The following is a 15,513-nucleotide window of genomic DNA, read 5'->3' as shown; positions in this document are numbered from 1 at the left end:
CTATCAAGGATAGCACCTACTGCTTGACTTCTAAGCTTATAATGAGCAGACAGATGACAGCTGGTAACAGGTTCCTGTTAGTGGCAAGACCACAGTAACCTCCATATATTTTTAGGACATGCACAGCATGCATCAAATACCTAGTACTATATTGTTTATTTTTACATTGAATTTTCCCCTTTCCTAGGCATTCTGTTGGGGATACCAAAGTGCCATTTTGCCTGCAGTCATGTGTCAAGCCGCTGAAGTATGCAATTGCTGTTAATGATCTCAGCACAGAGTATGTACATAGATATGTCGGGAAAGAACCTAGTGGTTTAAGGTTCAATAAGCTGTTTTTGAATGAAGATGGTAAGTTAAACTGTTTTATATGAATAAAATACTGAACCGTGTTTGTAAAGTGTTGTGTTTGTAAGACTTAAAGAGGTATTCCCATTTGGGACATTTATGGCATAGCTATAGGGTATACCATAAATATTTGGTCTGATCTGCTGCTCCTATCTCCAGAACGGAGCCAGAAGTAAAAGTGGAGCAAGCATGCACTGTCATCTTTAATTCACTGATGTAGTTATTTCTGATTATAGCCATGCACTGGAAGTGCTATACCGCTTTAAGTTTTGCAAAGGAAATACCTTGCAAAAGGAGAAAGCAAATCTATTACATATTTTTTTCTCCACTGTATTCACAGTAGAAAATAAACTGTCAGATGAAATGCATAGTGTAAAAGTAAATTCCCAATTAAAAGTGTCCTATCTGACTCAGGAAGAAGTGCAGCGGCATCTTAAAAAGATTAAAATAGACAATTCACCAGGTCCAGATGACCTACATCCAAGTATCCTAAGAAAATTAAGTAATGTCATAGACAGACCTTTATTTCTGATATTTAAGGACTCTATAATGACTGGAGCATTCCACAGGATTGACGCTTAGCAGGCTTAGTGTCAATATTCAAAAAGGGTAAAAATAAAACTGAGCCCGGAAACTATAGGCTGCTAAGTATAACATCTGTCATGGCTAAACAGTTTGAAGGTTTTCTAAGAAATGTTATCTTGGAGTAACTCAATGAAAATAAGAGTATAACAACATATCTGCATTGCTTCATGAGGGATGGGTCATATCAAACTAATTTAATCAGTTTCTATGAGGAGGTAAGTTCTAGACTTGACCGGGGTGAATCAATGGATGGTCATATATCTTGTCTTCTCCAAAGCATTTGATACTGTGCCATATAAAAGGTTAGTATATAAAATGAGAATGCTTGGAATGGGGAAAAATGTGTGTATGTGGGTAAGTAAGTGGCTCAGTGGTAAAACTAAGGGTTTTTATTTACAGTACATACTCATATTGGGTAACCTCACTAGTGGAGTACCTCAGTGGTCAGTATTGGGCCCTATTCTCTTCAGTATTTTTTATTAAATGATCTTGTAGAAAGCTTGCACAGTAAAAATTTTTTTTTGTTGTTGCTGACACTAAACTGTGTAAAGTAATTAACATGAGACAGGACAGGATACTGCTACATAGGGATCTAGACTGGGCAGAGAAGTGACAGATGAGGTTTAACATTGACAAATGTAAGGTTACGCACATGGGAAGGAATAATGCAAGTCACCTGTACATACCAAATGCTAAAACGCTGGATAACACTGACATGGGAAAGGACTTAATCATTTTAGCAGACAGTAAACTTAACTGTAGAAACCAAGCAGCTGCTGCCAAGGCCAATAAGATTATGGGGTGCATCAAAAGTATAGATTCTCATTATGAGAACATAGTTCTGCCACTTTACAAATCACATGGAGTACTGTGTACATTTCTGGTATCCTGTGATCAAGACACACACAGCAGAGCCGGAGAGGGTTCAGAGGAGAGCAACTAAAGTAATAACTGGAATGGGTGGACTACATTGCACAGAAAGATTATCAAAATAAGGGTTATTCAGTTTAGAAAAAAGACTACTAAGGTGAGAACGAATTACTATGTATAAATATATCACGGGTCAGTACAGAAATCTCTCCCAGGATCTATTTATACCCGTGACTGTGACGAGGGGACATCCTCTGTGTCTAGAGGAAAGAAAGTTTCTACACAAGCATAGAAGCAGATTATTTACGGTAAGAGCAGCGATGCTATGGAGCTCTCTGCCTGAGGAGGTGGTGATGGTGAATTCACTAAATGAGTTTGAGGGGCATGGATGTATTTCTGAAGTGTAATAATATTACAGGTTATAGTTATTAGATTTCTGGAGAGGGTTCGTTGATCCAGAGAGTTATTCTGACTGATTGGAGTAAGGAAGGATTTTTTTTTCCATCTAAAATAAGGAAAATTGGCTTCTACCTCCATGTTTTTTGTCCCCCTTCCTCTGGAATCAGCTAGAAGAAACGAGACACTGAGCTTTACGTCCAGCGTGTGGACCTTAGAGGGCGCACTGACACAACCGGTCGTAGACAATATTTAGGTTTCAGCTATTTTTTGCTTTATTCGTAGACAATGCGTTTTGGGGTACTGGGGACCCCTTTATCAAGTCTGGAAGGTGAATTAATAAAAAGAAAAAAAGGACACATATATGGAAAGACACAACACAGGGGTACCTATACATATAAAGAAATTTTGTAACAATAGTATGATAATAAATATAGGATGTTAAATAAATAAAATATACGTATATATAAGGATGGAGATAAAAATTGGTCAATAATAATGTATAAAAATAAATAAAAATAAAATATGAACTACATAAATATGAAGAATTGTATATACATATAATAACTAAATTTCATATAAAATTCATAATGAATATCACATATACATGGAAGCTTGTGGCCTAAAAAAAGCCAGAGAGAGTGCATATATAGAAAATTTATGGAATGACCAATGTCGCATATATTTAGAGGATTGAAGTTAGGGAGACCAATGGTAAATAATTGTCCACTGCTGGAATAAGAAACTACTATATTGTGCCAGGACTGGACACATAACCTAGAAGGGTCCATACTAAATTAGTATAATGTTACAGCAGCTGATAGAGACACCAACAAATGTATTTTTTCATTAGGACCAGAGTAAAGGTGAAAGTCAACATATATCTAGGTATTGTTGCCAACAGAGCAAGAAACTGGAGGGATATACATAAATGGACATATATATGTAATCAAGGTGGGCATATGGGCTAGCAATCAGGAGCTGGAGGTATAGTCATATGTTTAGTAAACCACAATGAAGCTTGGGGATGTGACTGCTAAAATGATGAAAATGAACTCTGATGCCAGGGTGTATCTTACCTGAGTCGGATCAGCAGAGCGGGTGCCGCGGCTGAATCAGAATGACACTAGGAGGACGTTGACCTGTGTAGCGTGCGCACTGCTGTAGGTTAAAAGGATTTGTGTGGGAGGACCTGACTAACCTCATTGGAGGAGCGTCCGTGAAGGGGCGGAGTTACAAGCGGTGCACAGAGCGGTGGAAGAGAGAGAGCTGGACAGGGACAGAGAAGGGGATCGGAGTTCAGTGGCGCTGATGGCAAACAAGGCTGGAATCAGCGTGTGCAGGACTTTATCAGAAAATTGCAATGCCAAAATGTTCTAGACTGATGTTAAAACGATAGTTGTGGCTGTTGATTAGAGGGGTAGTGATGGGGAGATCGATGTCTTAGGGCAGAATGAATTGATAACAGCGGGTGGGGAGAAAGGAAAGGAAATTAAATGAAAAATAAATGCATAAAAACCCTACAGGGAAGAGTGGGTTTTGATTTGGGTATGTGTGGAAGGGGTTAATAAATGGACTAGGGATGGCATTTGGATAAGCCCAATGAAATCCAACCTATAGGGGTTGAGGAGGGTATGGATAAGGCGGATGGCAGGGGTGTTGGATGGGGGGGAGGGGGGGGAGGGTGCGAGCTATGGGTGGGGACGAGGGGGATGGGCCAGAGGGGTATACCTGGAGTGTGTATGTGGCGTGTGGTTGGGCTGGGGGGGGGGGGGATGTGTGTAATGAGGGGTGGGGATGCTCTAATTTGAAACGGACCGGTCAGAAACATTTGCTCTCCAAGGACTCGTTACGTCCGTATGGTTCCAAGGTTTGGAGTTTGAATATCCAATACATCTCTCTCTTCTGCAATGTCCTGAATCTATCAGATGCTGTTTCCAAAACAATCTCAATTGGTGTTATTATTAGTTTCGAAGCATCTTTATTATGGGTAGTGAGAAAATGACGGGACACACTATGTTGGAGGTAGCCCCGTGAGATATTCCGTCAGTTTATTCAATCTTTCTCTCAGTGTCTGGATGGTGCGGCCTATATATTGTAGCCCACATTCGCATTCTATCAAGAATATGACATAAGTCGATGAGCAATTCATGAGGCTTTTGATCGGGTGTTCCTCTCCCTTCACGTTGCTCCTGAAGGACTGGACGCGGTTTGAAATATTATCGCAGCATTTGCATAGTCTGTGGTTGCATTTGTAGCTGCCTTTGAATTTCAGCTAGACGTTAGACCGGCTGAAATTGTATTGATGTTCTTTTTCTTCTTAAGTTTACTTGGTGCGAGTATGTTCTTCAGAGTTTTTGCTCTCCTGAAGGTGATACGGGGTTTTGATGGTATCAGGTCTTTCAAATATGGGTCATCTTTCAAGATGTGCCAATGTTTTGATAGAATGGTTCTTAGAGCTGCGTGGTTAGGATTGATGGTCGTGATGAAAGATGTCTTATATTCTGCAATTTTGGATGTTTCGGTCTGCCCGTTTTTCTTTTTTATATTCAAGCATTCTTCCTGGCTTTGATTTTTTTGCCCGCATAAACGCATTTTGTATAATTCTTTCTGGGTATTTTTTCTTAGTGAACCTAGACCATAATATATTGCTCTGAGAGAGAAAATCGTCCTCATCCGTACAATTCCTTCTGATGCGCTTGAATTGGCTGAACGGGATATTGTCTTTCCACTTCTTGTAGTGGGCGCTTCTATAGTCAAGGTAGCTATTTCCGACAACCCTTTTGAAATATGTCTTGGACTTGATGGTCTTGTCCTCTGAGTAAAAGATCAAGTCTAGCTATTCGATGGACGTGGTTGTCAAATTGGAGGTGAATGAAAGGTTACATCTGTTTTGTATTGAGATAGGTGACAAATGCCTGAGCTTCTTCTTTGGGGCCATTCCAAATCACAATGAGGTCATCAATATACAGTTTGTAAAAGATGATATTGTTCCTCCAATTGTGACTGGAATAAATTAATTAATCTTCGAAGCAGCCCATGTATAAGTTGGCGAAGCGCGTTCCCATTGCGGTCCCGTTTCGCTGTCTATAGATCTTTCCTTTGAAAGTAAAGGTGTTATGTGTAAGGATGAAGTGAATCTAGTATCAATTTCTTGTGCTTATCGGAGAGACGGTCATCCATTTCTAGGAAGTGTTTTGCAGTTTCAATGCCCGCTGCATGTGGAATATTCGTATAGAGGGCTGCAACATCCAATGTTCCCAAATGATATTTTTAAGGGAACTAATTAGTCGTGTGGAATCTCTCAGGTAAGAGGGGAGATTTATAACGTGGCTTTGCAGAAATAGGTCTACATAATGGGAGAGGTTACTGGTGAGAGAGTTTATTCCCGAAATAATCGGTCGACCTGGAGGATTTTTGGTGTTTTTATGAATCTTCGGTAGGTGGTACAAAAGTGCTGTATTTGGATGTTCAATGGTTATGTACTCCTTTTCTTTTTTTAGTAATAATTTTGTTTTCTTCAGCCTGTTTCAGCAAGGTGTTCAACTTCTTTTGATCTTCTGTAACTGGATTATATGAGAGGAGTTCATAATATAGAGGGTCATTCAGTATCTTCTTTGCTTCCATTATATAATAATTTTTATTTTGTAGAACTATTCCGCCTCCCTTGTCCGCACTCCTGATCACAAGAAGGTCATTATTGTTTAATTCCTTTAGTGCATCTTTTTCCTCTTTCGTTAGGTTGTTCTTGACCTTGGTGGTCTTGTTGATATTTCTTGACTCTTTACAAACCAGGGAATAAAAGGTGTTAATGTGGTTTCCTCTGTGGTATGTGGGATTAAACGTGGATTTAGGTTTCAGATCAGTGTGAGGAGTATTCTTTGTTCTTGTGTCTACCGGGGATTGCTCTTGTTTTTTTGTCTTGGGTAGTTTAGATTGAATGGTGAAATGCCTTTGAAGTGTGACGTTCCTAATGAATGTGTTGAGATCCACAAAAAGGTCAAAATCATTGTACCCTTCTGCCGGACAAAAGGATAAGCCCCTCTGGAGAACTGACATCTGTGGTGCAGAGAGGCTGAAGCCAGAGAGATTGAATATTTTTATAGTAGTGAGGTTTTGTTCCTCTTCAGACTGTGTGAGTTCTGTTTCGGTTCTTCCGCATCCATTATTTTTTCCGGTCCCGCGGGTTCGTGTTCCTCCTCTTCGTCCTCTCCTGTATTTTTTCTTTTTAGCCCCTTTGGGGGAAGGTCGGTCCTTGGCTTGAAGAAATCTGGTATCATCTTTGACCTGCCTGATGGTTGTTTGAGTACATACGTTGCTTCCGGGGTCAATGCCCCAGGTAGTGATAAAAATGAAGTCGATCGGTTAGCAGTATAATGAGGAGAGGTTTGTATATCGTCTGAGTGGCTTGTATTATGCAGGGTGATGAGGGAATCTTTCAAAAGGGATAGTTCAGTCTCTTTAGGGTTCAGTGATATTGATAGTGATGGGAATGACGTGGGAGGCAGATTGAGGGGATAGCCTTGGGAGAGATCCAAGGTTGGGCTTAAAGGGAGAGAGGGTACCGGTAACGTCTGAATTGATGGAGGGGTAAACCAAACAGGTAGGTCAGATGAGGGTAAGATACAAGTGGACTGTGAAGTCTTGGATAATCTAGCTGCCTTGTTGACGGTGGGAGTTTTGGGTGATATGGCTGTCTTCTTGATGGTTGGTGCAGGTGTCTGTGGGTATCTATGTGTGATGGGTTGTTGTTGTTTACGCACACAAGAGGGTTGAGGTGTATTATGTGTCTGTACTGTAGTAATGGTGAGTGCGAGAGGGCGGGACCCTCCGGGGTGGGGGGTGTTTGTCCGGTTGGTATTTGGAATGTTTGCTATGGTATCTTGTGTACGTCCGGATGTTGTGAGTGGGTGGTGCCACCTAAGATGTATGGGTATTGGTGTTCCTGGGTGCAGAGGCCACTTGTGATTGTCTCTCTGGGGTTGTTAGGTTGCTGTTCGTATTCTTGTTTATATTTCTATTGGTCTGAATGTCTGCGTTTCGGGGGTTTGTCTTGTTTTTAGACCAGAACTTAATATTGTAATTGGAGAAGTCTGATCTGTCCCTAGAGAGTTTGCTGTTTTTTTATTTATGATTTCTCGCTCTAGTTGGAGTAGTCGGCCTGTGATAAGTCTATCATACTTTGTATATTCCGTATGTGTATTAAACGTGGTTAAATGGTTACTTTGTTGTTGTATTTGCTCTTTCAACTGTTGGCATAAACATTCACGTTTGTTACAGAGGAGTTTTATCAGACCCCTGGCACAATTCAGCATATAATTGTCCCACTCACGAGTGAAGTCGTGGTCATTTTTAAAGGGACTCTCTAATTTCCAGCGTAGGCCACGAGGGATCAGAGATTCTCTAAGATAAGTCCTGAGTAATATCAGGTCCAGATGGTGTTGGATCTCTTCTTCAAGAGAGGATTAAAGTTTAAAAAAGAGATTCGCCAGTTCTTTTCCAATTGCTTGTTGCAAAGACGTGTCATTTTCAGATCCATTTTGAATGAAAGTGTCTGCCTCCTTTGACGTCCAGATGTGTGTTAGTTTCTGGCGTTCAGAGAGGCGATGTTGACTGTATTTCATCAACGTATCTTTATGTTGTGTGTTGGATTCACCAGAGAATAATACCTAGAGCCGCCGTATCTCAGAATTACTTAAAACTCTTAACCTGAGTAGCTCAGGGTCATACAGCGAATGGTGGCGAATAAAATAGAGAAAGGCGCTCATAGAGTGAATATGTTCAATAAAAGATAAATTCTACTATAGGAGCTGGTTTGCTCACCTATTGGGGTTGCACCAATTTGGGCGCAACCACAATGAAGGCTAAAAGCAGAGAATTGCAACGGTTGGTGTAGCCTGGTATATGTAATTTCTTTATTATATGTATATGCAATTCTTCATATATATATATATATATATATATATATATATATATATATATATATATATATGTAGTTCATATTTTAATTTTATTTTTATTTATTTTTATACATTATTATTGACCAATTTTTATCTCCATCCTTATATATATTTATATCTATTTATATATACAAATATATTTTTTTTAATTTAACATCCTATATTTATTATCATACTATTGTTACAAAATTTCTTTATATGGATAGGTACCCCTGTGTTGTCTTTCCACATATGTGTCCTTTTTTCTTTTTATTAATTCACCTTCCAGTCTTGATAAAGGGGTCCCCAGTACCCCAAAACGCGTTGTCTACGAATAAAGCAAGAAATAGCTGAAACCTAAATATTGTCTACGAACGGTTGTGTCAGTGCGCCCTCTAAGGTCCACACGCTGGATGTAAAGCTCAGCGTCTCGTTTCTACTACCGTTACCCGAGTGTCAGGGTGGCTCCTGCCCAAGGCGATCGGACGAATCCAGGCTACACCAACTGTTGCAATTCTCTGCTTTTGGCCTTCATTGTGGTTGCGCCCAAATTGGTGCAACCCCAATAGATGAGCAAACCACCTCCTATAGTAGAATTTATCTTTTATTTATTTTTTATTTTTTCCAATATAGTTTTTATTAATTTTCTCCCATCAAAAAATGACATTCATAACATTATCAGACAAGTAATATTGATCATACACAGCCAGTGTCGAAATACAATATGAATATGAGCATATAGCTTTATCCCATTATAATGCATGTCATGACAATGAAATAACAAAGTAGTAATAATAATAATAATGTCCCCCACCACCCCCCCAACTATCCCCTGCATCAGCTGTAACTCCGCATCCAACTCGCCAATCTTCCAAAGCAGGACACCAGGTTATATTACTTTCAGAATTCCCAGCGCATCCTTTAGATCTTCTAACAAATACCATGCCGTCAGCTTGAAAGGAGACATGATTCTTGAGTATTCACAAGGCTCTATATAACTCAACATAAATTTACGCCAGGTACGGTACAATTTTTTCCCCAGAATTTCCTTCTGTTGCAAAGCCTCAGTCCACTCTAAGTGAAAGATGTGCTTGAGTTGTGCAATAACCATGAGAACAGTAGGGACCTGCGGTTGAAGCCATACTTTTAGTATACTTTTTTTTGCCCCCCAACAATATCTTATGACCCAGCGGTTTGATCGATTCCATGGCATAATCATCCGATTGCCCTGTCTTTGCAATTTGAACATGGGTTATTACCATTTCAGGAGTAATGTTCGCTTCACTCACACCACATCTTTTCATCAGATCGTTCACCTCATCCCAGTACTCCCTCAACTTCGGACACTTCCATAAACCATGAAATAGATCCGAATTTGAAAGGTTGCATTTTGGACACGCAGTCAGCCTATCCTGTCTTGAGTCAGAAATTGGGATGTTAAAACCAAATATGGCATGGTGCAGTATCTTTAAGTGCGTCTCTCTCCACTGTTCGTTTGGAATGGCTTTATATAAGGCCCCTATTCCAGAGCAAATAGGTTGATGGATATCCTTCACCCCCAAAAGTGTCTCCCATTTCTGAAACATTTTCTTTGGGTCAATTCTCTCCCATTTGTCCCTAAGAGATTGATAAAGAAGTGAAATAGACGGTCTAATTCTTGTTCCTAAAAGCGAATCAAATTCATTCGCTCTCCACTCCCTAGTCAGATCCTTGCACAAACTTTTTCCGTAAGACATAATCTGCATATACGGAAAAAAGGTTGGCTCCTTCAAATTCCACTTCCTTCTCAACTCCGTCTGTGTCATCCACCTAGACTCCGTTTCATGAAATAGATCTCCCATTTTTCTAATCCCCGCCTGGGTCCACGCTATCATGAACTTGCCATCCCCACCTGGTTTGAAGTTAGGGTTGGCCGCTATTGGTAAATGTTTAGACACTTGGTAGGGTAAACCATACATCTTCCGTAATAATTTCCATACGATTATTGTGTCCCTCAGCACCAAGGAATTTTTTACTGGTCCTGGTAGTTTAGAGATACCAGTGTGCAGCAATGCCACCAGACTCCAGGGTTTCGCCAGTTGTGTTTCCAGCTTGATATTGGAGTAAAAAGATGTCTTGTTCACCCAATCCCATATGTATCTACTATTGCAAGCTATATTATAACCCCTAATGTCCGGGAAATTAATACCCCCCAAGTCTTTCCTTACCTTAAGTTTGCTTAGAGCAATCCTTGATCTTCTACCCTGCCATATGAATTGAATAAACCTACTCTCCAGAAAAGCCACATCCGCATGGCCTAGCAAGAGTGGGATCGTTTGCATGGGATACAGCAGTTTCGCAACTCCCATCATTTTCACCAAGCAACACCGCCCCAGTAGAGAAAGAGGTAATCCCTGCCACCTATCTAAGTCTGTCTTAATTCGTGAGATTAGTGGTGGAAAGTTAAGTTGGTATAAGGAGTGAGGGTCTTTTCCAATTTTTATCCCCAAGTATGTTATATATGACTTAGCCATCGTAATTCCCAGTGAGTTGAGTAATTTTTTCTCAGAGACCTCCCGCATGGGCAATAGAGGTAGGCATTCACATTTAGCTATATTCACCTTATATCCAGAGTACTTTCCAAAAGCTTCCAAAGCTTGAAAGACAATTGAAATATGTTTCTCCGGCTTAGCTAAAAATAAAACCACATCATCAGCGAAGAGTGCTGCTTTTACTTGTGACGAACCTACCCCTATTCCCTCATATAAGTCTGACGAGCAGAACAGCCGCGCAAGAGGTTCCAATGCCAGATTGAATAGCAGTGGAGAGAGCGGGCACCCCTGCCTCGTGCCTTTCCTCAGATCAAAAGGTTTTGATAGATAGCCCTGGGTATACACCCTTGCCCTAGGATATTTATATAGATTCTTTATAAATGTTCTGAAAGTCCCCTCAAATCCAAATTTATCTAGGACTGCCTCCAGCCATGCCCACCTCACATTATCAAAAGCTTTCTCAGCGTCCAAGGTGAGCATGGCTGGAGTCTCTCCAATTTTAGGACTATGGCGGACTCTATCCAGGACCGCCAGGACCGTCCTAATATTCGTAACTGCCGAGCGCCCTTGGACAAACCCTACTTGTTCCGTCCCAATCAGGAACGGCAGGAAAGAGGCCAATCTGTCAGCTATGATTTTGGATAGGATCTTTGTATCCACATTTATTAGGGAAATAGGCCTGTAAGAGCCGGGCAATAGGGGGTCCTTCCCTGGTTTAGGTAGGAGTTTAATGTAAGATACATTTTCTTTATCTGGGTCTATTTTACCCTTCAGTACGTCATTATATAGTTTTAGCATTACTGGGGATACTTGTGAGATTAATATTTTGTAATATTCCCCCGAAAACCCATCTGGGCCTGGAGCTTTAGCATTTTTTAAACCTTTGATGACCGCTTGGAGTTCCTCTATAGTGATCTCCGCATTTAGTTTCTGAAGTTGTTCATCCTTCACCTTAGGCAATTTACCTGATCTAACAGAGTATTAGTTATTGGAGATGAGGAATTATCCTCATATAGGGCCTTATAATACTGACCTAAAATACCATTTATACCCGCCGGGTCAATAACCACCTTCCCCTTGTTATCTTTAATGCTAGATATAAATTGGGGCGCTCTCTGACCCTTAGCTAAGTTTGCTAGCATTCGACCCGCCTTGTTACCATATCTGTACAATTTGGTCTCAAATTGTGTTTGTCTAAAAGCCTCTCTGTCCCTTTCGCTTAGTTCAAAGGCCTGGCGTGTTTCCACCCATTTTGCCTTATTTTCCGCAGTAGGTGTTTCCGTAAATTGCCTATACGCTTGTCTAACTTTAGCGCTCGTTTGCTCCAACGCCTGCTGACTCGCTTTCTTTCTATTAAATATATATCCCATAACGCGTCCTCGCATTACCGCCTTAGATGTGTGCCAGAAAAGTTCCGACTCATCCCAATGGGCCTGGTTGTCCTCCTTATACTCCTCCCACCATCCCACTAGCTTATTTCTAAAATCCTCACTATCAGTTAGATTCGAGGGGAACCTCCACAAATAATCCGTCCCCTTCAAGAACGTATCCCTCATAACTAGGGTCACTGGAGCATGATCTGATATAACTATATCCCCTATATCAGCATGGTCCACCAAGCCTGATAAGGTGTCCTGAGTAAAAACATAATCGATACGTGACCATGAGTCTCTGGCTGTGAGAATAAAATGTAAATTCTCTGTCATCTGGATGATGCTGCCGCCAGGGATCTACCAGTCCTACCGATTCCATCATGGGCCCCAAAACAGCGTCCTGCGCTACACTATTTCTCACTTCCTTTGATTTAGTTCTCCTATCTTCCTTTTCCATTACTACAGAATTGAAATCGCCTCCCACTATTAGATTAGAAGCCTTATCCTATGAGAAGATTGCCTTCCAGTGCCCTAAAAAATTGGGTGTTGTTGGAGTTTGGGCCATAAACATTGTAGATAGTGTACCTCACATTTTGGACTTGTACCGTCACTTTGACCCACCTTCCTTCATCATCTGCTACAGAATCTAGTAAGGCAAAATTAAAAGATTTGTTAAACAATATCAGGACTCCCGCTCTCCGCTCAGAGGAAGCCGATCCGATCACTTGTCCTACCCACAATTTTTTCATTCTCCCAAAATCTCTAGCTAGCAGATGAGTTTCCTGAAGCAAAGCTATGTCAGGTTTCATCTTCTTAAGGTGACGTAAAATCATCCACCTCTTCTGCGGTGAGCGTAAGCCCTTCACATTCCAGCTAACTATTTTCATACTCCCCCCAATTTACAATAACTGGCATTTTAACGACTAGGATTGTACCTGGGTACACATAACCTCTGATCATATGTATCTGAAGACGGACAACGGCTGATGCAAGAACACATAAAACATTAGTAGAAAACATTTCCCACCTCCCCCCCCCCCATTTCCCACCGTACCCCATTAAACCGTGCATTCCCTCCCCCTATTCTCCTGACTTCTCTTTTTTCTGGATCGCATAGACTGACTACCTGTCTCCCTAAATCACAATAGTGCAAACCGCATAATATGCAAGAATATATATGGAACCCAACCTGATGGTAGCGCTATAGATTCATCCCCCTGCTTATCACGCTAACACTCAGACTCATTGCAATCTTGAACATATCAAAAGTCAGGCAACAAGCGAACTACATGAGTCCTGTTCCCACAGCTAACTCCTCCACCTGTAACGGCCGCTTTATCACGACCATGAGTCTCTTCTTCTGGATCGAGGGGTCCGCTTGTCTGCCGGAACCAGTTCCCAGTCCTGTCTACGCTTGTCTGTAGGTGGTGAACGTCTCCACTCCGGGCTCTTGGTACTTTCTCTGCCTTGCCGACGTTGTCCCGAGGACCTCCCTCTCTGCCGCTGGTCTCCCTCTCGGGTATTCATCTGCAAGAATTCTGCTGCAACATCCGGGTCCTGAAAGGATTTAACTTCACCACTTGGCATGGAGACTTTTAAAATCGCCGGATATAACAGTTGAAATCTCACTTGCTGTCTGTACAACTCCGAGCATACTGTACTGAATTCACGTCTTTTCTTTGCCACCATAGCTGAGTAATCTGCGAACATCAGTATGATGTGCCCTCTCACCCTCAATGGTCCTTTGCGGGCTCTGAAGGCCCTCAAGATGGATTCCTTGTCTGTATAATCCAGGAACCGCATAATGACTTGCCGTGGCTTTGAAGGTGTGTTCTGGGAGCTGGCGTTACTTTGCCCCTGAGACTCCATAGCCGGTCCCACTCGGTGAACCCTCTCCACTTTATGCCTCCCACTCAGATTTAGGGCTTGTGGTAGCTCAACCTCACAGATTTCTCTCAAAGCTGGCTGCTTGATACTCTCTGGCAAGCCCACTATCCGTAAATTATTCCGCCTAGACCTATTTTCTAGGTCTTCTAAACGGTCTTTCAATATAATGTTCTGCTTAAACAGGTCTTGATTGTCACGACTGTATCTGGAGACATCCTCCTCCATTGTCGCGACTCTTTGCTCTAGTTCTTCTATGCACGTTTCGTGCCTCGCCACTGTATCATGCAGTTCATGCAGAGACTGTGTAAGGGTCTTGGCGAGTGTCTCCTTAATATCCGGAGCTAGGTACTTGGCCACCTCAATGGCTAAAGTTTTATAATCGATTCTGAACAAATCATCAGTCGGCTTTACCTCTTCCGCTGCCGCTGTACCAGCTCCTGTGCTGTCAGACGGGGATGCAGGGCGGGAATCCGCCATCTTGCCCAACTTGATACTTGCGGTCTGACTTGTACCGCTCTTAATTTGCCGTCTGCCGCTCCTCAAGAGATAACGGTCCATGGACCGCGTACCGCCGCTGTGTGGGTGCTCCCTGGCAACTTTCAGAGTCTCTTAGTGCCGCTATGAACAGAGCGCAGGAGATAGCAGGGAGTCAGGCGCTGGAGCTCACTTACTCCATGTCCTGCATTCCAGCGCCGGAACCGGAAGTCCACCAGAATTTATCTTTTATTGAGCATACTCACCCTATGAGCGCCTTTCTCTATTTAATTTGCCACCATTCTCTGGAATCAGCTGGCAGGATAACAGGGTGAACTGAACGGACATATGTCTTTTATCAGCCTTACAAGCTAAATTTCTATGTAAAATCCCCTTTGATCCTAAAAAAAAAAAAAAAAAATGTCTATTTTGCTTTTTTATTTTTATATTAAAAAAACACTTAAAAATTGCAGTTTTCACACTGACCACTCAGCACTCACAATTAACTAGCTTTCTGTTTTGTATCAATCACTATTCAGCAGTCAAGATAGTCATCAACTGTCAGGAGTAGGTCTGTCAATTGCATTTTCCCTATTCACTTTAATAGATATATTCAGTTGGTGGATTAAAGTTTACATGGATCTAAGGCTTTATTTGAAGTGTGGACATCGATCTAGCCCAATAGTTTAAAAAGTTGTGCCATAATATGTATATACTGTAATTGCATATGCACATACATACATACCCATATTCACTGGCAAATTTGCACACAAATATAATTTTTACAGCTATTTGTGCACTTTCAGTATAAACATTCATAGTCACAAGTACATATGTGCAATGCACTTTAAGTACACATTGCGTATAATTTTTTATCATGCATAATGACTAGTGTGGATCGAGCATGCTTGGCTGAACACCAATTCGGCTCAAACATTGCGATGCTCGGCACATCGCAGTGCTTGAGCTTGATGCTACGCAGCCAATAAACGTGCACGTATGTACTGCCACTCACTGTAATGCTGTAGCCATGTTGGTTACTGGCATTACAGTGATTGGCTGGCAGGAACGAGTCATCGGGTGTTATAAAGCACCAGATGATATGTGGTT

At 41.5% G+C, this 15,513-nt stretch overlaps 1 protein-coding gene across 2 annotated transcripts in view; it reads left to right on the top strand.

Annotated features, from left to right (window-relative positions):
* Window positions 1–15,513, top strand: part of GLS (glutaminase) — a 1,258,313-nt gene that overhangs the window by 457,548 nt on the left and 785,252 nt on the right. For both annotated transcript variants that reach the window (XM_044303244.1, XM_044303245.1), the window contains exon 6: window positions 188–351. In XM_044303244.1, the coding sequence (XP_044159179.1) occupies window positions 188–351 (164 nt within the window). The remainder of the gene's footprint in view (window positions 1–187; window positions 352–15,513) is intronic.

The sequence above is a fragment of the Bufo gargarizans genome, chromosome 8, assembly GCF_014858855.1.
Source record: "Bufo gargarizans isolate SCDJY-AF-19 chromosome 8, ASM1485885v1, whole genome shotgun sequence".
In the NCBI taxonomy this organism is placed as follows: domain Eukaryota; kingdom Metazoa; phylum Chordata; class Amphibia; order Anura; family Bufonidae; genus Bufo; species Bufo gargarizans.
This window is presented reverse-complemented; position numbering and strand designations above follow the sequence as displayed.